This window comes from Doryrhamphus excisus, chromosome 12 (genome assembly GCF_030265055.1).
Source record: "Doryrhamphus excisus isolate RoL2022-K1 chromosome 12, RoL_Dexc_1.0, whole genome shotgun sequence".
NCBI lineage: Eukaryota > Metazoa > Chordata > Actinopteri > Syngnathiformes > Syngnathidae > Doryrhamphus > Doryrhamphus excisus.
In genome coordinates, this window is record NC_080477.1 from 17,047,184 (window position 1) to 17,068,961 (window position 21,778).

Here is a 21,778-nt window from a genome sequence, read left to right on the forward strand (position 1 = left end):
TTCCGAAAGCAGCACAAACTAAAAATGAGATGACCAAAAATGTGAGAAAAAGTTGTGTGTGTGAATTTTTAGAAGCACTGTCATAATCATAAGCGTCCGGGACCTTTATAGAAGGCTTTGTGACTCCAGATCCGCACCATAGACCTAGGACTAATGAAGATCAAAACAAATATAATTTTCACTTGTTGCTAGGCAGAATTTATGGGGCACAGTTAATTGTACCCCCAAAACCCAATAAAACATTGCTGAGGGGTGATTTTTCTTCTCCAAAAGATGCCAGGACAACTGGTCTAGCTAACCGGGTCATCACCACAGCCGCCATTGACGTCCACCTCCCCACCAATCCCATCCAGTCCAACTCCACGCTCGCGATGGAGCGCCTGGGCAGCGGCGTTAGCGACCCGTCCACCAGCATGTCCCAGTCCACTGGAAGCCTGACCGCCCGTCCCCACACCCTGAGAAGCCATGCCATGCGCTCCTCTAAGATGGACCCCGGCAGCAGCACAACCCAGGACTTGAACCTACCCTACACCTCCCACCGCTGCTGTCCCTCTTCCTTCTCGAGTCAGGGACAGAACATGGTGGTGCAAGACTTCCTCTCATTTTCTGAGGACTCCTGCCTTGCTCAGAAGGGCCTGACAGTGGACCCAGTCAACCTTAAGCTCCCTAGTCCTACTGGTTCCGAAAAGGCCAGTCCCGAACTGGACCACAGAATAAACATGTTCAACCGCAGGAACCAAGAGGAGAGGCGGGGCCGAGGCGGGCGAGGGTGCGTTCTGCTGCAAACAAAGCCTCTCATTCACCTGCAGGGCGGCGCCGCAGAGCCCTCGCTGGAGGAGAAGTACTGTCTCTTGGGTCCGGCCGACACACCTCTAGGGCATTTGTCTGACACATAACAGATTTGCAAAACAGAGTATTTTCTTCTTGTACTGCCAACATCTACAGGACAACCTTGTGAGAACAAGCTAAAGCTTTTCAGTGAGCGCCACAAATGTCCGTCTTCGGTGGATGACTCGCCAGTTGGACCTACTCCCGTAATCTACGACCTCCGGTCCTCCATGATGGACATGGAGGTGACGGCACATAGCACAACGAATACAAAAAAAAAAACACCATCAAACTGGACAGGAGGGATGGGCATGATTATTGATTAAATGATTACATGGTTAGATTATGTTATGTAGTTAAAATTGGGTGCACCGCTTGGCTGCAACCAGCAGGGGTGCTGTTGATTCATTATTAGCAATGACTTTGCTGTCTAAAGAAATCAAACTATAAATAGTTTAATTCTCCATGCAGCATTATTCCACTAAATGGCATGAAAAGAGGAGTTCAGAACTTCACAGAGAGAGTCTCCAATTCCATTACATATAAATTCTGATTAATTTTGCTTACAGTCAGTCCAGGAAATGTAATCAAATGCCCATCCCTAGCGGATTTGAATGGGTTTTTGAACGCATTCTTCATCAGGAATCCTCATATAAAAGGCACTGAACTTTATATGACTCAAAACCAGCAAAGGGGCCGTTCAAGCCTTCAATGAGCATCGCCAAGCATTATTCCAAACAAAGATGCTGTTCCTTAAACTTTTCCAATTTCAAACTGTTACTTTTAATTGCATTTTTATGATCTTTTCATATACTTAACATTATACACCATGCTCCTTATTTTCTTAAAAGTTACACAGGGTACATGACTGGATTAATACAGATACATTTACAACTCCTACTGGCTTGATTTGGGAACCACTACCATTTATCCCATAGACTTTTTGTTGTTCTAATTGAATTAAAAATTATTTGGCTGTTTTATTGGAAAGAAGCAAATGGTAAGTTAGTTTTTTTTTATAAGGGTGAATTCTTTACTAAAACTGGAGTGTTTGTAGCATGATCCTTTAAAATGATGAGCAAATTATTTGCACTTTACTGTTTACAGCCACTTTTTTAAACTTGATATACGCGGGGTGTGTATGCGTGTGTGTGTGTGTGTGTGTTGGTGGGTGGGTGGGTGGGTGGGGAGGGTAATTGTTAGTGAAGGTGTTGTCATTTGATGAAAAATATTAACAATAAAAAGTTAGTATTTCCTTACCTCTCTCTATTTAATGACGCATGCCCCCCCCATGGAGCATCCGGATATGTGGCCCCCCAAATGTACTCACATGTAATCACAAAATATAAAACAAACTTCAATAGATGCCTTGTACCTTCCGTAGTCCTGGAAATAAATTACCCCAGCCACTCGATCTTACTTCAAACCTTCATGGGTAGCCGGGAATCAATAAGTCGTACCTCGGTTTTTGGTATTAATCTGTTCCAAAGGGTCTGTCGGAAACCAGATTGTATGAAGAACGATAAAACGAGAGTAATTACTGTATGTGCTATGGCAGGGTTACGAACCACTGTCACCCGTGTAGAGCAACAGCAACACACTTTGAATGTATAAAGAGAAGACGATCTTATCTCTGCCGCTTTGACCAGTGAGGCCGACATGTAAACAAACTACATCTACGTTAATAATTCCAAAGCTAATCAAGATGTCTTGTCGGGAATCATGTGATTACTGAATGTTTACATACAAAATATGGATTTTTTTAAAATCTCTATGAGGCTGCACGCCTCACAGCTAGGAGACCCGAGTTCAATTCCACCCTCGGCCATCTCTGTGTGGAGTTTGCATGTTCTCCCCGTGCATGTGTGGGTTTTCTCCGGGTACTCCGGCTTCCTCCCACATTCCAAAAACATGCTAGGTTAATTGGCGACTCCAAATTGTCCATAGGTATGAATGTGAGTGTGAATGGTTGTTTGTCTATATGTGCCCTGTGATTGGCTGGCGACCGGTCCAGAATGTACCCTGCCTCTCGCTCGAAGACAGCTGGGATAGGCTCCAGCACCCCCCGCAACCCTCGTGAGGATAAGCGGTAGAAAATGAATGAATGAATGAATGAAATCTCTATGACCGAAACGTATGAACACTGAACAATTTCTTCCTTAGGAAATCATGTAAATTCAATGAATTGCCCAATAATATTAACAAATTTGACATTTGACAGATAATTTTTATAGTGGCAAAATACAAATCATAGCAAAATTCGAACACAGTACCTAATGTACTTAAATGTGAAATTGTTGACAAACATATATGAATATGCTCCTGATGATGTCATACAGGGGAAACAAAGTTGGGGGGGAAATGACTCTTGGTTCCGTGTTCCATTTGGCACGTTTTGTGATAGACATGTTACGTACACAGTTGGACTCAAGCAACACAACACAACAAGACCGAGTCACCAACGTGTGGGATTCTTTGTTTGGTCACTTCAATCGGTGATTATTATAATTATTCGCTGTTAACGGACTAGTTTATTAGGCACAATTTTCAGTCCCACCATAACCGGGGTCTATTTTTGCCAATAACCAAGATTCATGACAACAAAGTGACCCTTATAGGCCTGCTATTTTTCCGCTTTATCTCTCATGCTCATTGTGATTATGACACTCACGGCTCATCACTTCATTAACACTGGCTTCCTATTTGCATTTTGAAGAAATCTAAATAATTGAGAGGTTTTTAAGATCAGAAGACCTGTCAAAACAAGCGCTAATTGGCTGTCATCATGACTGTGTTGCAAAAAAGCCCCTAATTAGCCCCCGGTATCATTAATTCACACGATAAACCCGCTGTACCACTTTGTTGCATGTCAAGTGTTTACAAGTATCCATATAGGCTTTTAATTGTTAATCAAAAATATATTACTGCTGCAATTCTGCTACCGAATTCATAGACTTCAGTAAAGGGTATGAAGTGGAACCGTTTCAATGCACACATTTTAGTCATTAAACAGTAATGTGTGTTTAATTATTTTCCATTCTGCTACACAAGCTGTACGCTGACTACTCTAAAGTATAAACAAAAATATTGGATAATAACTGCTTACAGGGGACCTATTTAGTTCTTCATGTTTCATACTTCATGTTATTGATTGAACAAAAGTTAACAAGAATTTTGATAATAACATAAAATTCATGTTCATCACCATGGAGAGTTTCCCATTTTGATATAAATCCTTAAATGAGCGGTCACATCAATATAGTCGTTGACTTAACCAACAATGCCACCTGCATGTAACGGAGCAATTAAATAAGTCATGATGTGTGTCAATTGTAAACCTTCCCATATATCTTCATAACGGTGTCTACATTCATACCATTAAAACTTCATTTTACGTCCCCATACAAAAGTGTCATGAACTGCCCTGGGGGCGGGGGAAGGCGGGGAGGACTTTCACAATTAGTGCAGACCCACTCCACTCATGGATTTTGACTCTTGACTATGCTTCACTGCTTTCTATTTTGTTGCAATTTGCTGCAATTTGTTGCAATTTTACATAGTACAGATAACTAAATATAATATATTAGTTGCTTCTTGATAGATATTAGTTTCATTTCTGTCCCCCAGTGGGGGCATCACAGAAAATAATTGAAATCCACGGCCCTACAACAGGAGGTCCCCTCCCCTTTTGGTCCGATACATTAATTAATAAGCACACACACACACACGTTCAAATACTTGTACATTAATGGTAAACCTTCCCAAGCTATATTCATATGATACGGTTTATATCCCCACTTTGTGGCTTTTTGCCTCACACATTAATAAACACCCACACACACATGTACCACATGTTACTCGAGGCCTCCATCTTGCAGCACCCTCCCCTTCCATCCTGTCTCCTGTGGACCCCGTCCGTGCAAGCTCAAGCAGTTCCAGTCAAAGAGAAGTGAACTTTGTCCTGTGATGTCATCCCGACCAAGTGGTTCAGTCAAAGGTGGGGGGCCTTAATAATTTACATGAACCCAATTTGTCGATACGTATCAGAGGTGAACGTGAGAGTTAAGTGTTGATATTTGACAGGCCGAGACCCCGAGCATATCTCCACGAGATGCTAAATGGCTTTCGGGATGTCTCGGATGAGTCGAGAGCGCCCCTCGCTGTCACCCTGACGGTAAGCTAAGTGAACAAACAGTGACCATTAGGCACTTAATTATTGACATGTTTTAATAATGGCACACAGGGAGACACTTTAACTACATTAACATTACATGATCATTGTTTTCGTTCTCATTAATGGGGAGGGATGGGGTCGCAGCTTGTCACTTCCTGGAGATAAAACTTCATTGCTCACTTTGCTGAACAGCAAAACTCCTGATAAAAACACTTGAAAGTGTTCTTATTTCAGCTTCATAACCTAAAAGATAATATTGGAATAAATAATGTTGTTGTTTTTGTTAAGATTAAGATTAAGATATGCCTTTATTCGTCCCTCAGTGGGGAAATTTGTATTGCACAGCAGCAAGAGTACAGAGTCAGTTAAGCAGTACAAAATACACAATATAGAAAAATAAACAATATAAACAACCCAAGTATTAACAAAATCAACAGTTTTTCCCAGAGTTATATACAATACAGTATGTAGATAATATGAAACCAGATGAGATATATGACCAGTCTATACACTGAGATCTTGTTAGAGAGTTAATACGAGGCATTTTTTTTTCATTTTCAAATTAATACTTAAAAATGGATCTTTCAGATTTCAGTACTCCCACTCAAATATGACAAGAAGCAGCTAATTCTTTCACTAATTGGTGAAAATAAAAAAGAAAATAATGACTTTCAAATATTCTTACATTATCAAATTTATATAACAAAGTTGTATTCTTCCCCGTTATAGAATGGTTACTATATTGTTACTAATACTACACTAACTCTTTTAGTGGTTACTATATAGTCATTTTTGAAAAAGTTTTTAATTTCAGTGTTAATAAATTTTTATAAATCTGAACATCCGATACCAACAACGTATTTAAGCGTCTTTTATGTTTTCTTGTGCAAGATGCAAAAAGAGGCGATGATGTTACTCCCCACTAATGCATTACTATTTTCACGCCAAAATAAAAGCCCACAAGGTGGCAGGGGTGCGTTTGGTAAGAGCTCGGCAGGGATCCTTCAATGGGAGAATCAAACACGACCGCAAGGAGGCCGTGGGAGAGCTTGGTGGAGAGTCACGTGCAGATTTAGCAATTTTAACCCATGTGCGCACACATAGTTCAGTTCCAAATGTGGAAAATTGTAAATATATTTTTGTGTTGTTCAGATAGGTTTAATTGTTTAGATGTTTGAGCTGTTATTATTGAGAGTTATACAAAAAGCTGTTTTTGTCGCTTTTTTTTTAGTTGGGAGCTGATATTTCCCTGAAACTTACCTATGTTTTACTGCTGATTACTAAAGGATGTAAAAAGGTAGAACAAACTTGTTTTTCTGATGAAAGATGGTAGTTTCATGTTTGTTTTGGTAAGTTCAATGTTTATGTAGCTATAGATATAGCTATAAGATATTCTTTATGCCTTGAATGATCAGTCAAAATAGTCTAAAGTGGGATTTTTTTATGTATGGGGGCTACGGTATAAAATTCTGCATAAATAAGGTAACCATAAAGACTAGAAACAACTCTCAGCATTGCAGTTCTACACAACCGTGACGCAATTCCGCAACGTCTGCTTTTGCAAAGTTTCCAACAGAGCCCTCCCGTCTTTTTAACGTGAATGAAAATATTTCTTCCCAACATTAAAATCATGTGACTTCATTTTCGGAGAGAGCGCGGTGGAGATTGAGGGCGCGCCACTAAACAGCTGGGTGGACCTCATTGAGAACAAACAGAGTGACGGATTGAGAACACGTCTCACACAGGGCGCTGTGCTCCGAAGCTGGAGAAAAATACAAATAAATTATACATCGCTCTTTAAAAAGCTTCTCAGGTTCTCCTTTTTCAGACATACGTCTTAAGTGCACGGAGCTCCCAACAAGTTTGAAGACATCCACTCAGGAGACTGTTGTCATGGCTACAGCACTAGCTTTTACATAAAGCCTTTTTTTTTGGTCCCTTTCATGCTCTGAGATACTTGTTATGGCTCTCAGGGCAAAAAGTGGGTCAGTGTTAGAAAAATAGAAGAGATGAAAACACTGAGTGACCACATTGAATCACATCAGTCCCCTTTGAGGATATCATATATCAATTATTCAACTAGTTTGTTCAAATCAAACATGATAATATTAATTTGATCATTACAGAGCGATGACAGAAAAAATTATGACAAATCAGAAAAAAATTGCATTCTGAAATGGGACAAACGGTCCAGTTTTCCTCCAAAAAAAGGACTGAAATTAAGTAATAATAATAAAAAAAATGAATGTGTCATTGGATAAACATGGAGTTATCCTAAGGGACTGTGTGTGCTCCCATAGAGCTGAATAAAAATGATCTCGACGACATTAATTCAGCGATCCAAACGTGTAACCGTGTAGTTCCGCTTGGCTAGCTACATGATGGCTAAATTAGCAAACATTTCAAGTAAAAAGCACATCAACTCTTTGGGGAAATTGTCATTCAACATGTTTTTTTTTTCTCTCCCGCCCATCTGAGGTGATCTACATATTCATATTCAATAAACACACTAACTGACATGAATTTACAATGGCAATGTTTGGATGAGATGTAGTGGAAATCCAATAAACAGCACACCAACACAGTCATCTACTTAAAGCAACAGTAAGGAATAATTGGGGTCTTTTTATTGGGTGCTTTTTTTCTGCACTATGGTTCCCCCTACAGGTCTTAAATATAATCTACTTGTAAGGTCACTGCCTGAAAACAGTGTTTTGCTTTTCATTTGGCTTTTTTTGTCAACAAAACAGGCAAATGTGATGATAACCATAGAAGAGGAAGTGGAACTTGGCGCGGCAACAGAGGTGCTTCCCACGCTCAATACAGTTTCTTTAAGTTTACAATAAATACATTGAATATAGGCTAAATTGACAATAAACAATATATACTGTACCATATACTAATAAAATAAATTTTGTTTTATTTAGTCTTAATGTGAGAGACTTCAATATATTTGCCCTTCACATGACTTGATATTGAGAACACCATTTGTTACTTAGTTTTACTAAATTGAAATTGCCTTTAACAAGCATCACTATACACTTAAATGCTACATCTCTGTCACTTATTTTCAATAGGTGAGTAATTTTACTTTATTTTGGTGTTATTATGCATTGTTTTTACACTTTTTATGACTTTTAAAAAGGGCGATACACACAGTCAGCGTCCTTCAACAAGCTTTTCTCTAGGTCTCTGACACTTGTCGTCAAATGGCGAGTATTTTGATTTTATTTTAGTTTTATTACGGTGTTGTTACAATAACTTATTTTTACACTTGTATGTCAGTGAGCAAGATTAAAAATAGAAATGCATGAAGTCAACCGTCTTCGAAACCAACCTTTGTTTTATGATATAGTATTTATAGTATTTTTATTATACATGGGTTAACTTCTTTTTACACTTGTGTGACAGTTGAGAATTTGAAACAAGCCTCCTTCTCTACTAAACCACTACTACGTAATTTTACATTTGGGCTGCCTTCACCTTAGTTGGACTAGTGCTGAGGCACAATCAGTGTCCCGGGCCAGGCTCGGGGTGTCTGCCAGGATGCTGCTGTGTGTCTGTGTGTATGTGTGTGTGTGTGTCGAGGGGGCGCCTGCAACATTTCCATGTGGTCTCTTGGGAATCACACAGCAATTGCGCTCAGCTAAATGCACTCACATATGAATATTTTAGTACAATTTAATGTTGCAGCTACAGCCCCACTGGAGCAGAGCATCAATTTGTGAACACAGTTCTCTTGGAGTTAAAAGCCAGGCCAGATAATACACTATGAAAGCCACTGTCAATCTAAAGGGACACACACACACACACACACACAAAGAAAGAAAAGCACTTCACTTTGCCTGCAGAATTCTAACTGCTTTTCCAAGATTTTGTGGCAGCGGGTGGCTGTTTTTTTTTTTTAAAAAAAGGGTTGATTTTCCAAGCTTGGCCAGTTCTACTCGGGATCCCTGGCTGCTTGCCATTTGGTCTCACGTACACACACACACACACACTCAGACACACAGCTGGTGGAGGGAGCAGGTCCGTCAGCAGCAGCATCAGCAGTGGTGCACCTGCTGTCCTGTTAATAAAACACCCCAAAGTGATGCTGAAACGTCTTCTTTCACACAGCCAAGCTCCCCTCAAGTGTGAGAACATGAGTGTTGTACAAAAAGACACACAATGTGACACCAACTAAACACACCACCAGAGAGACCGCCGCCGTGCTTGTTGTGGTTCTATTATTATGAGGACAGCTTTAACTTAAATTAGATGTGTGTCTGAAAATCCCATATTCATGTGTTTAGTGACTCAACTGCAGAGAGTGCCAGGCGACTATTATGCGGAAATGCATTAATATTCAACAGTAGTGTATTTTTTCACCCAATAATAATACACAATAAAAATATATGTGTTACAAAGACTATCAAATACAGTCAGTTTAATGCAAAAATATATATATATATTGAAGTATTGTAGTATTCTACACAGTTGATGAGACCTTACCTTCCCTTACACTGCATGTAGTCAGCCAGTCTAACATGACATAGTGCACAAAAAGTTCTCCTCCCATTCCGTGTGGAAGTGGTAAGTTTTTGACTTCTCATTATGTCCTTCTTCCCCACTCCATTTTAAAGTGTTTCTTTAAGTTTACAATAAATACATTGAAGAGGCTAACTGGTTAGCTCGGTAGCTTGCTATGCTTAAAGCGGCAGGCCATCTGTTTGTTGTGTCCCTACAGATATTCCGTAGCCTGCTCATTAGGGTTGTGCAATGTGGTGTAAACAAAGAATAATAGGAGTCTCAAGGTGACTATAGGGGTGTTATTTCATGTCTACGGGGCTCTAATAAAGGTCATAAACAGATGTTCTATGCTATAAACATTAAAACATTCAATTTATTAATATTGAATCCCACTTGGTGGAAATGCAATTATCATAGTTGGGCCTGTAAAGGTAAATTACACTTGACAACTGTCGGGAGTGTCCTTGAGCATACAAAAATATGTTTTCTTTTCCTTATTGTTGCTTTAATGGCACAGAAATTGATTAGTTTTCTCTGTGTTAAAAATGCTTTGCCGCTAACATCGCATCATTGCAAAAAAACCCAAATCCTCATAAATAATCCTAACTTATTGTATAAGGACAAATGTGTGAATGCGATGCTAAATGATGACGTTGTTTTGACTGCTGCAAAGACAGAGATGTGCTTCTATGATCATTGAAGTGACACAGCTTCTTGTTAGCGCCGCTGATAAGCAACAAGCCAGGACCGGAGACCTCTGATGCTAAAATACAAGACAGTGCATTTGTAAACTAAAGCAGGCGACTGACAGTTACACTAATAAGGTAATAATGGCCGCCTCAGCAATGCAGCGCTGCCCTAAGGCGCCAATCAAAAATTTATCCTAATTATCATGTGAATACTGCATTAACTCTAGCACGGATATGAATTATAAATCTGCATTGTTGTTCTCATCTCACAAAGGCCTGGCTTTGCTCAGGAGGGGGCAGAGAATAAACAACTGATAGAAACAAATAATATACTAATGTAAAGTATTTGTCCCTTCCTGACTTCCTGTTTGTCACACTTGAAAACAATGTTTCAGATCATCAAACAAATATAAATATCAGTCATTAATAAATATTGCCCCACTGCCCAAAAGAGACTAATTCAGATCTATGGTTATAAAACCATTTCTAAAGCTTTGGGACTCCAGCAAAACACAGCGAGAGTCATTATCCACCAAACAAATGGCAAAATGACCCCAAAAGTGCAGCAACAACTCATCCAAGAGGTCACAAAAGACCCCACAACAACATTCAAAGAATTGCAGGCCTCACTTGCCTCAGTTGAGGTCAGTGTTCATGACTCATTTTAGCTTTTGGTTGCATATCAGAAAACCTCATACCAACAGTAAAATATGGTGGTGGTAGTGTGATGGTCTGGGGTTGTTTTGCTGCTTTAGGACCTGGAAGACTTGATTTAAATGGAACCATGAATTCTGCTTACTACCAAAAAAAAATCCTGAAGGACAATGTCCGACCATCTGCAGCACTTCCTCTTCCTGTCTGTGTTCCTGCATAATTATTGTCTCCGCCCCTCCCTAAAAAAAAATGTTGCCATCAGTCAGAAACAAACTGGCAACATTTCAGCTTGCACTATGAATGACTAATGAGTCTGACAGTACAATAGAGGCAGAGTGCCATCCTAATGTTAAACATTCAAGAGGAAATGTGTCGCTGAAAAGTTCCGTAATGTGGCCCCAACCTCACACACACACACACATGCATACAGCGATACACACACACACACACACACACACTTCCAGACGTTAGGCTGTTGCCAAAGTTTAAGTGGATGATTCCAGTCTTACATTTATATTTGATGAGGTTAATGGGCCCCATCAAAACCTGATTAGACATTCTTTTGGGAGGTGGTCATGTGACTGGCATGGCGGTCCAATCCGACATGAACGGGCCACAACCAGCTGGTAATTGCAAAAAAGACCAACTGGGTTGAGAAAACGTGTATATTAATTATAGTGATGATATACAATATGCTGTCTTTTGTATGTAGCTGTAGATTTGTAGTTGTTCTTTCAAAACTATTTCCCCATCACGGAAATAGATATGATCTGTTCCAGAGTCAAACCGTGACCAGCACAAACCTTTTCTTTGACTGTAGTGTAATGGTAATGTTCTTAGTAACATTTCAACCTTTTCAATTATTCATTCATTCATTTTCCATCGCTAATCCTCACGAGGGTCACGGGGGTGCTGGAGCCTATCCCAGCTGTCTTCGGGCAAGAGGCGGGGTACACCCTGGACTGGTCGCCAGCCAATCACAGGGCACATATAGACAAACAACCATTCACACTCACATTCATACCTATGGACAATTTGGAGTCGCCAATTAACCTAGCATGTTTTTGGAATGTGGGAGGAAACCGGAGTACCCGGAGAACACCCACACATGCACGGGGAGAACATGCAAACTCCACTCAGAGATGGCTGAGGGTGGAATTGAACTCAGTGTGGCCTGCACGCTAACCACTTGTACACCGTACAGCCCTTTTCAATCATACACGAGCAAAAGAGAATTCAACCACTGTACAATAAAACTAAAATAAAGTAAAATATTAGCCTATCCCAGCTGTCTTCAGGGGAGAGGCGAGGTACACCCTGGACTGGTCACCAGCCAATCACAGGGCACATATAGACAAACAACCATTCACACTCACATTCATACCTATGGACAATTTGAGTCACAAATTAACCTTTATTTATTTTACTTTACTTGGAGTGCTCGCGCAAACTTCAGGCTTTTTTGTCATGTAAAAAAAAAGGTTCCTGCAGTGAGCTCACACGCAACCGCTGTGACACCGCAGTTAAATCTTCAGCAGAAGACAAAAGAAAGAAAAAAGAAACAGTCGTCTTGGGTTGATCCCAGCGAGATTCAAATGTGTTGCAGTCCCGCTAATGCATGCTAACTGAATTGAAGCACCATTAGAAATGTGAGACTACGGAAGGCATTGCATCACCCGGCTAACAAAGTTGAAGATGTGCAGTTCAATCTGCATAAAACTGATATGATCTAATATGAAAGTAGAACTTCTTGGGGATAATGCATTGGAAACAGACGCTGCTAGAGAATTAATTTTGTCATCTTTTGTTGGATTAAGACAGATGTTAGCTTTGTATGTGTAATTGACCAGATGATTAGGTACACCTGCTAAATCAAATAATACTCATGTTTGGTGTATCATTTGATTATCAGTTACTGTACAATTAAAATGCACATTAATATACCAAAAATAAATCAATGTATCAGACAAATGTACCCCTGCAATAATTCCTCATTAATTAATAATAATATCACATCAGTTAACTATAATGATTATTTTAAAACAGACTACAATAAAGGCTGTCTTGTCTATGTGATTGTACCAGCTGTAGTTCCCATGTTTGTCCACTAGATGTCCTTCTTGGGCAGATGAGCAGTCCGTGAGGTGTTGGCCGTTTAAAATAATAAGAACTTCCTTACCAAACACTTGCAAATATATAATTTTATATTTATATTAAAATCTATGGAAAATTTCAACATGTGTAGCTTCATTCTAAAATTTTTATGTTGATCGCAATATGTATATAATACATATTTATATGTGGATGACACGGTCAGGTTTAGGTTAGATTTTTAGGTTTGATTTTATTGTGGTTGTTCTTGCATCTTTCTGTGACTATGCTTTTATATAATATATGAAAATATATAGGTTAATTAAATCATATAGAATAATGTAAAATATAGAAATTATCATTATAATGCCAATATTTGATGTAACAATATCTTTTTTTTTTTTTTTAAAGAGAATATTCTCAGTGTTTAGTGTAAAGTAGCTGCTATTGGAGGGCCCTGCTCGGACGTGGTGACGTCACAGCTGCGGCGTGTGGGACCCTGCAACCTCCTCTCCTCCTCCTCCTCCTCCTCCTTCTTCTTCTTCCTCCAGTCCGGGGAGATACAAGTTATGAAGGAGGCAGTCTCGACAAGGGCCAGTCATCTTTTTCTGCACCTCCAACGAGCCCCTTCATCCTTCCTGTATGGTGGATATTATTTTCAGCTCTTCTTTCTTGGGTGATATGGGGGATCATTCCAAAAGTAAGTAGTTGGGTCAGTTGGGGTCAGACAGAATTGTTTTTTTTTTTTAAATAATAATAATAATCATTGATCGTAGACTATTTGTTGTAGTTATGGAACAAAATTTATGTTTTTGCGGGTAGTTTTGTTTCCATTCGGAGGCTGCCGATACTATTATCATGTGTTGCATTCGCTTAACTCGGAGAATTGAGCTACAAGAGCCCAGACTATGTGACAAATGCACTTGAACAAGGTGATGTTTCGTTGCAGAGAAGCCAGGATTCGCCATGTGTGTGGGATGTGGAAGTCAGATCCATGACCAGTACATACTGAGAGTCTCCCCGGACCTGGAGTGGCATGCTGCCTGCCTCAAGTGTGCAGAGTGCAGCCAGTACCTGGACGAGACCTGCACTTGTTTTGTCCGGGACGGGAAGACCTACTGCAAGAGAGATTACGTCAGGTAAAGCAAAAAAAAAAAAAAAGCTTTAAAAATTTTTATTTCAGAAAAAATGCATTAAAAAAATATTCCCCGCATCAATTCCCGCAGGCTTTTTGGGATAAAATGTGCAAAATGCAACCTGGGATTCAGCAGCAGCGACCTGGTGATGAGGGCCCGGGACAACGTCTACCACATCGAGTGTTTCCGCTGCTCCGTGTGCAGCAGGCAGCTCCTACCCGGAGACGAGTTTGCTCTCCGGGAAGACGAGCTCCTGTGCCGGGCCGACCACAGTCTGCTGCTGGATAGAGGATCCGCCGGAAGCCCCATCAGTCCCGGACACAACATGCACTCCAACAGAACCCTGCACCTGGCAGGTCCGTGCTTTCTGTTATCTATATCCGTATCAACATTGTTATTGTTATTAAAAATAAGCACGTAGACCTTATTGATCCCAGGGGCCTTTTTATTATAGTAACATAACCGAGAAACTAAAACTATATGTGCAATGTGTTTATTTATGTATTTTATTATAGATAGATAAAATACTGCATTTTAGTTACTGCACCGCAACAGAAAATTAAAAAAATATTTTATCAAATAAATAAAAAGGTTAAAATAAAAAAAGGTTTGCACTAAATCTAATTATAATACAACTATTCTCTAGCAAGCACGTTTGTTTTAATGATGATTCAAAAAAAAGCACTGAGACGTTAAGGAAATTGGGATTATTACATTTTCTGTTTTGTAACTAAATATATTTTTAAAAAATGTCATGTTTTTTATTTTAATTATATCATTAATATCATAAATATGTCAATATATATATATATAATGTCCACATAATGATTGCAATTGAGAACAAAAATGGCAGCCCACGTTTTGGGAATAAAAAAGCTATATTTACCTGGATGTTTAGGTGTTTAAGTGAAGGCTATTTCAGTCATAATTGATCTCATTAAGTCAAACCTGTTCTGCTGTCACTAAGCTGTTATCTTGTGTGTGCTGTCAGCTTCAGTTGTTTCAGATCATTCACACACACACACACACACACACACACACACAAATATGCTAAGCATTCCAAGTTGTAGTAGCCTTAAAATGCAATGAAAAGGTGCCACAAAAGCAGATAAAATTAAATAAAATATTATTTAAATATACTGAATGAACATGCAGGCCCGACTCTAAATTGTTTTAAAATATAATAAAAATAGTCTAGTGATATTTTTTGCATTGCATGGATTAAAACTCTTCCTTATTCCCGTCAGACCCTGTGACGGTCCGGCAGGCCCCGCATCGGAACCACGTCCACAAGCAGTCCGAAAAGACGACTCGGGTTCGGACGGTGCTGAACGAGAAGCAGCTGCACACGCTGCGGACGTGCTACAACGCCAACCCCAGGCCCGACGCTCTCATGAAGGAGCAGCTGGTGGAGATGACCGGCCTCAGTCCGCGGGTCATCCGGGTGTGGTTCCAGAACAAGCGGTGCAAGGACAAGAAGAAGTCGCTGCTCATCAAGCAGCTCCAGCAGCAGCAGCACAGTGATAAGACTGTAAGCATCTTCGTAAGTCGCAACGCTTCCATTACTCTATATTTATATAAGCATTGCTTGTGTTGTTGTTGTTATTATTATTATTATTATTATTATCATCATTATTATTATTATTATTATTATTACTGCATGACTTCTTTGTATCATGTTTGCACTATAGTCTATGTTTTTTTTTTACAGTTATTCAATACAAAAAATAATTTACAAACATAATAATATGCACTCAATTCATGTTTTGAGGAGGACAAAATATTATAGGATTACTCTCACTGGATTGTGCATGTATACCTAATGAAATGTCCACTCAGGGGTGTCCAAATTTTTTCCCCCAAAAGGGGACTTATGCTGAAAAATCATTTTTATTTAGTAAAAAGGCACAAAAATAAGTTACGTTTTTAAAGAGACAGTTTTGTGTCTCTTATCTTAATCTACCTGCATTGTTTACTTATCTAATTTTTTTTTTGGGGGGGGGGATTACTAATGTATTGTCTACACTCTGACAGTTCTGTGTATTTAATATATAGTATCTGTACAGTCGCTCTATATTTTTTTTCTTAATTTTGCTTTTTTTTGGTTTAATTTAATTTCTGCCATGTGCCATGTGCTGCATTTTGAACACCCTTTAATCCCTAAAAGCAACTGATTTCTACCAATTTTCTACTCCTGTTAGAACCTGCAAGGCCTGACGGGAACACCTTTAGTTGCCGGAAGTCCCATCCGACATGAGAGCACAGTGCAGGGGAACCCGGTGGAGGTCCAGACCTACCAGCCTCCATGGAAGGCCCTCAGTGAGTTTGCCCTGCAGAGTGACCTGGACCAGCCGGCCTTCCAACAACTGGTGGGTGTGTCTCTTTATCTATTTCTCTATCTACTCTATGTACGTCTATATGGACGTTAAAAAACTCTTGGGACACCTGGGACTTTATGCAGCATTTGTGAGGTCAAAAGTCACCGATGCTGCACCTGACCTTTGTTCCCGGTTCAACCCAAGTGTGTTTTAATGCTGTTCTTTTACACTGAGCATGCATAGATCTCACTTTGTGTATTGTGCAGCAGAAAAGGCCCCCACTTCCCACAAAATTGGCCCCATATAATTGTGCAAAATGTCTGAAATGAATGCTTAATACTTGTGTCCATATAGTGCATGCTGCTTCTTTGTATAATGTTGCCTTTAGATGTAGTTTAAATATGTTTAGGTCATAATAAGATGGTACTTTGTTGATTTATAAAAAAGAAAAGTACCATATTATGTATTTATGAAATATTTTCCTTATCTTTGCATATACTTTTTATTTTATACACTCTTAAAAATAACCCAGCAGTGTATACACTCCTTACTGACATTATAGTATAAAAAGGTATACCTTTTTATACTATAATATTATAGTAAAAGGTATACCTTTTTATACTATAATATCAGTAAGGCTAATAATATTACATATATACTATGTATAAAGTAACATTTTATTTATTTGATGGTCTTTTACATGTGTTTATTATAATTTATTTGACCATATTGGTAAATAAAATAAATAAATATATAAACAAATATAACAAAGTATACATCACATAAAAAGTATAAATAAAAGTATATTATTTTTATTTAATTGTATTTATCATATTCTACATTTGGCTGCCCATTTATGTATCATGCATCCAATAATAATGACTTTTATTGTCTTATTACAGGTGTCGTTCTCTGAGTCGGGCTCTCTGGGCAACTCATCCGGAAGTGACGTCACATCCCTATCCTCTCAGTTACCGGACACCCCCAACAGTATGGTACCGAGTCCTGTGGAGACGTGAAACGAACTCCTCTGATCTGACCCATGACCCCCCCCCTGCAAATACAATTGCAGCATGCCACCCTCCGCCCCCCCTCCCCCCACTCCATCATTGCATGTGACCAGCGCATCACATCAACCAGAACATGGAAAGGATTTTTTTTTTGTGGAATGATCGTGGAGAAGACAACGGATGGATGTTGCATGAAGAAAGAAGATGTACAGAAGATCACCCCCCCCCCCTTCAACCGCCCCCCCCTCTCCCTCCAAAATGGATATACAACTTTAATATTCCATCATGAGACTTAACAGGGAACAGTTTGGGAACACTACACGGACTTCCTTCACATTTCATTGTGATTTTTTTTTTTTGTGTGTGTCTTGTTTCTTCAACGTGATCTTTTTTTTTTAAACGTAAAAAAAAACTCTTTGTCTTAAAAGCCGAGCATGAACAAAAAAAAAAATAGATGAAAAATTTATTCGTGTTGTAAAATACAGAACCCCCCCTTTCCCCCCCCCCCACTAAATTATTGTTATATTATTTATTGTCGATTCCTAACCGGAATATTACGTGATTTAAATAATGATAATGAAAATAAAAAAAAGCTGAATACACAACAGTGTTTGCTCCTGAAGTGCAATATTTATTTATTTAATGTTTAATTTAAATTCCCATGTATATAAATGTTAAAAAATATATTTTTAAAAAACTCTACATGTTCATAAATCTCAGTAATTTCCGACAAGTGTTGAAATGAATGCTGCTCCTCCTGTCCTATCTAGTACAATTGTGCAGCCTGGAGCTCATGTTGGACATCACTGCCTTTTAGTTTTGCACTTTAATGCCGCTCAGTCCAGTTCCTCCGGTCTGTGCAGACGGCGTCCAGCTTATCAGCTTCTGGCATCACCTGATACACACACCGAGTGGATGAGACCCACAACAAAAACACCAAACCCCCCATTCCGACCCCCTCATTTGACAAGGAAACAGCCTGCAGCGAATGAAGCCTGGGACGTTTCTCCTTTTTTTGCTTTATTTCCCTCAATTATATCACTTAAAAGCATGCAGTTCTTCCACCATTATGTTGACAAATTTAGACCAAAAACTGGACCTTTAATGCATTAACAAATTTGGTCTATAATATATTTAAATCAACAGCCGCCATTATAAATCTAAATGTGTATTTTTTTTAGAGAAAGATGCAAATCTCGATGTTTTAATGATGAGATTAAAAGACAGAGTGTAGACAATACATTAGTAATTGCCCCCCCCCCCCCAAATAAGATAAGTAAACAATGCAGGTAGATTAAGATAAGAAACAGATTAAACGTGGAATAACAATGAGGCTTAAAAAGCAAGAATGCACCCGTTGCCGCTGAAAAGAAACATCGATTTCCACTTATAAATGACAAAACTGTTTAAAAAAAAATATTTTTGCACTTTAAAAAATATATCTCTAAATGCTTGTATTTGTTTTATTGATTTATTTGATGATTTAGCATTGAAGGTGTTATGCTAGGAGGGCCATTCCATTCCGAAGCGAAATAAAAACAGTCGCACGTGAACTTCTCACGTGACTGCCCCCGTTTTTTTTTTTTTTATCGCGGAAGTCCTTAACCTATTAACGCTATTTGACAAGCTCAACTTTGCGCGCTCCCGAGCCCAAGAGCGTGCGTGTCAGGTTGCGAATGGACGTGCGAGAGAGTGACACACCTATACGTGTCATCAATGATTGAGAGGCAAGAGTCCATTGAAAGGTGTGACGTCAGCAACTAATTGATAGCAGGGCAGCCAGTAATGAGATCAGCTCAGGACACGCCCACCCGCACCTTCATCTTTATTTCTCATTATTCAGTCACTTGGCTTTTATTTAGCATTCCAATACAGAAACACTTATTCCCGATTAAAAAACATGTTTAAAAAGAAAACAACCCCTCCCAAAATGAATTTTTAAAAATAGATTTAAACTAATATAATAATGGCATCATAATAAATTAAGACTTGTTTATTTTAGTTTAGAATATCACCATAATTAATCTCACTTTGTATAATAAATTGTGATTTAATTTATCCAAAAAGTAAAAATGAAGCATTATTTAATTACTTTTGTTGTTAAAATTATTTGTAATTAGTGATCAATGATCTTAATTTATTAACTCCACTTTTTTCTTGTACCGTGATTAATTATTATTTTATGATCCTCCATCCATTCATTTTTCACGGGTTGCTGGTATGCTGGAGCCTATCCCAGCTATCTTCAGGCAAGAGGCAGAGTCCACCCTGGATTGGTGGCCAGCCAATCACAGGGCACATATAGACAAACAACCATTCACACTCACATTCAATTTGGCATTGCCAATTAACCCAGCATGCACGGAAGAAACTAGAACTATATAACCACTCATCCACCGTGCAGGCCTTTGTAAAGTTCTTCTTAAAATTATTTTATTAATGTGCACTTGAAACAGCAAATGATATGATATCACATTTAGTGTGTAACCATATTGGCCCTTGGCACATTCTATATACAATATATACAAATAAAAAATAAAATAAAAAAAATAATTTATGAAAATAAAGAATAAATAAAGGAAAAATAGTCAAACAATGTTTTTGAAAATGAGGCTGGTTAAATGTATTCAATAATGATAATGAAGTCCAAATATTCTAAGAATAAAATCATAATGCTAATGAAAAAAATGTAATAACAAACAAAAAGGTGTTATGTAAAAAGTGAAAAATAAAGAAAAAGTTCCTATTCATTGTCACTGATAATGCAAAGTTGACATGCAGACTGTTGTTTTTTTCCTTTAAATATAAAAAAACGTACATGGACCCCCTCATCCTTTGATTTGTCAGTATGCAGCCGCTGGTGTTTTTTGAAAGACAAAGTAGGTAAAAAGGACTAAAAAATGAATACAAATACTGTATATACTGTATATACTATACATACTATACGTATATACTCCTTTTTTGTAGTATAATACAATGTCAAGGGTTTAAGAGAGATAGATGGCTCGTTGTATCAATATTGAACATAAGAAAAATATGCAAACATGGTAAAAACGGGCTACCAGCTGGGAGACAACTCTCCAGGCGATCATCCCGACAGGCTTACTTAATGCAGTGACTGAAAAGTGGCATACACACAGACAACAATAACATAAAGTGTGATGTTTTCCATATGCAGTATTACATCCAAAATCCAATGTGTGTACTCTGCCCCCTACATTATGTCCCTAAGTCATATCTTCCTTATTCCCAATAAGGAACATTCCCAATAACAACTAATTGTTATACTGTGATTGGCAGATGACCCATCCAGGGTGTACCCAGCACCTCACCTGAAGTCAGCTGGAATAGGACAAACTGTTTTGTAAACAAAAGCGTAAAAAGAAGTTAATTCATTCATTTTCTACCACTTATCCTTGTGGAGGGTGCTGGAGCCTATCCCAGCTGTCTGGTACACTCTGGACTGGTGGCCAGCCAATCACAGGGCACATATAGACAAACAACCATTCACACTCACATTCATACCTATGGACAATTTGGAGTCGCCAATTAACCTAGCATGTTTTTGGGAGGAATGTGGGAAGAAACCGGAGTACCCGGAGAAAACCCACGCATGCACGGGGAGAACATGCAAACTCTACACAGAGATGGCCGAGGGTGGAATTGAACTTGGGTCTCCTCGCTGTGTGGCCTGCGCGCTAACCACTCGGCCGTAAAAAGAAGATAACCATTGTAAATACAATGGATCCTTGCTTTTTGCACAGTAAAATGGGGGGAAAAAATGGAATCGATTAGCCAATAAAAATGTGTATTTATACAGAAATTCAAATGAAAATGTCCAATTACCCATCTGTATGTATACAAGTTACCATACAACATGACAGGGTGATGAATGGGGAAGAGGAAAGGATAGAACAAGAAGAGAGTACAGTTTGAGACAGACCAAAAAAAATACTGGCAACACAGACCCAAATAAGCACACTTTACAACTTAAGAACTTGAGACTTCCACCTGGGGAGGAGAAAGAGGAGTGGAAGGGTTTCCAGCGCAGGCCGGCAGCCAGCCACTCGTCGGGAAAGGAAGGTTCCACATCGTCTCACTACAGCAATCTCCTGGAGGACTTGTTCTAGTCACCGACCTTAGCCAGGCAGATGCCGGTGGGGGGAGGCTGAAATGCGAGTCGCCGCATTCCAATAGACTCGGCTACTCTGTTTGTCCATTCTGGTCTCTCAATCGATCCATCAATCATGATGGGCAGCTGCTGGGCACTGGGACTGCTGTCTCCGTCTACCCGATTCTGTGATACACCAGAGCAGTCGCTAGTACCTAATTTCAATGTCCTCAACAGAAAAAAGCGGCAGGCTTCAGC

At 39.1% G+C, this 21,778-nt stretch overlaps 2 protein-coding genes across 5 annotated transcripts in view; both read left to right on the forward strand.

The window, feature by feature from the left end:
- The window catches only part of LOC131139489 (transmembrane protein 266-like), a 43,851-nt gene extending 41,869 nt beyond the window's left edge, over window positions 1-1,982 (forward strand). For both annotated transcript variants that reach the window (XM_058089156.1, XM_058089157.1), the window contains one exon: window positions 274-1,982. In XM_058089156.1, coding sequence (XP_057945139.1) covers window positions 274-896 — 623 coding nt within the window. In that variant the 3' untranslated portion in view covers window positions 897-1,982. The remainder of the gene's footprint in view (window positions 1-273) is intronic.
- An 11,518-nt stretch (window positions 1,983-13,500) lies between these two features.
- On the forward strand, window positions 13,501-19,934 carry isl2b (ISL LIM homeobox 2b). 3 transcript variants are annotated; one of them, XM_058089120.1, is made up of 6 exons: window positions 13,501-13,645; window positions 13,895-14,084; window positions 14,172-14,437; window positions 15,329-15,624; window positions 16,283-16,454; window positions 17,302-19,934. In XM_058089120.1, exons 1-6 carry the CDS (start codon window positions 13,588-13,590, stop codon window positions 17,313-17,315), a joined length of 996 nt encoding a protein of 331 aa, XP_057945103.1. In that variant the 5' UTR covers window positions 13,501-13,587; the 3' UTR covers window positions 17,316-19,934. The 3 variants fall into 3 exon arrangements, with proteins under 3 accessions (XP_057945103.1, XP_057945101.1, XP_057945102.1); XM_058089118.1 differs by having other exon boundaries at window positions 16,283-16,450; XM_058089119.1 differs by having other exon boundaries at window positions 15,329-15,612; window positions 16,283-16,450.
- Window positions 19,935-21,778: the final 1,844 nt, after the last annotated feature.

Excerpts from the sequence above, each read along its gene's own strand:
- isl2b (XM_058089118.1), top strand. The coding sequence starts at position 13,588 with ATGGTGGATATTATTTTCAGCTCTTCTTTCTTGGGTGATATGGGGGAT. Across the intron at positions 14,085-14,171 it reads TGCAAGAGAGATTACGTCAG|GCTTTTTGGGATAAAATGTG; the intron begins GTAAAGCAAAAA and ends CAATTCCCGCAG. Across the intron at positions 14,438-15,328 it reads CAGAACCCTGCACCTGGCAG|ACCCTGTGACGGTCCGGCAG; the intron begins GTCCGTGCTTTC and ends TATTCCCGTCAG.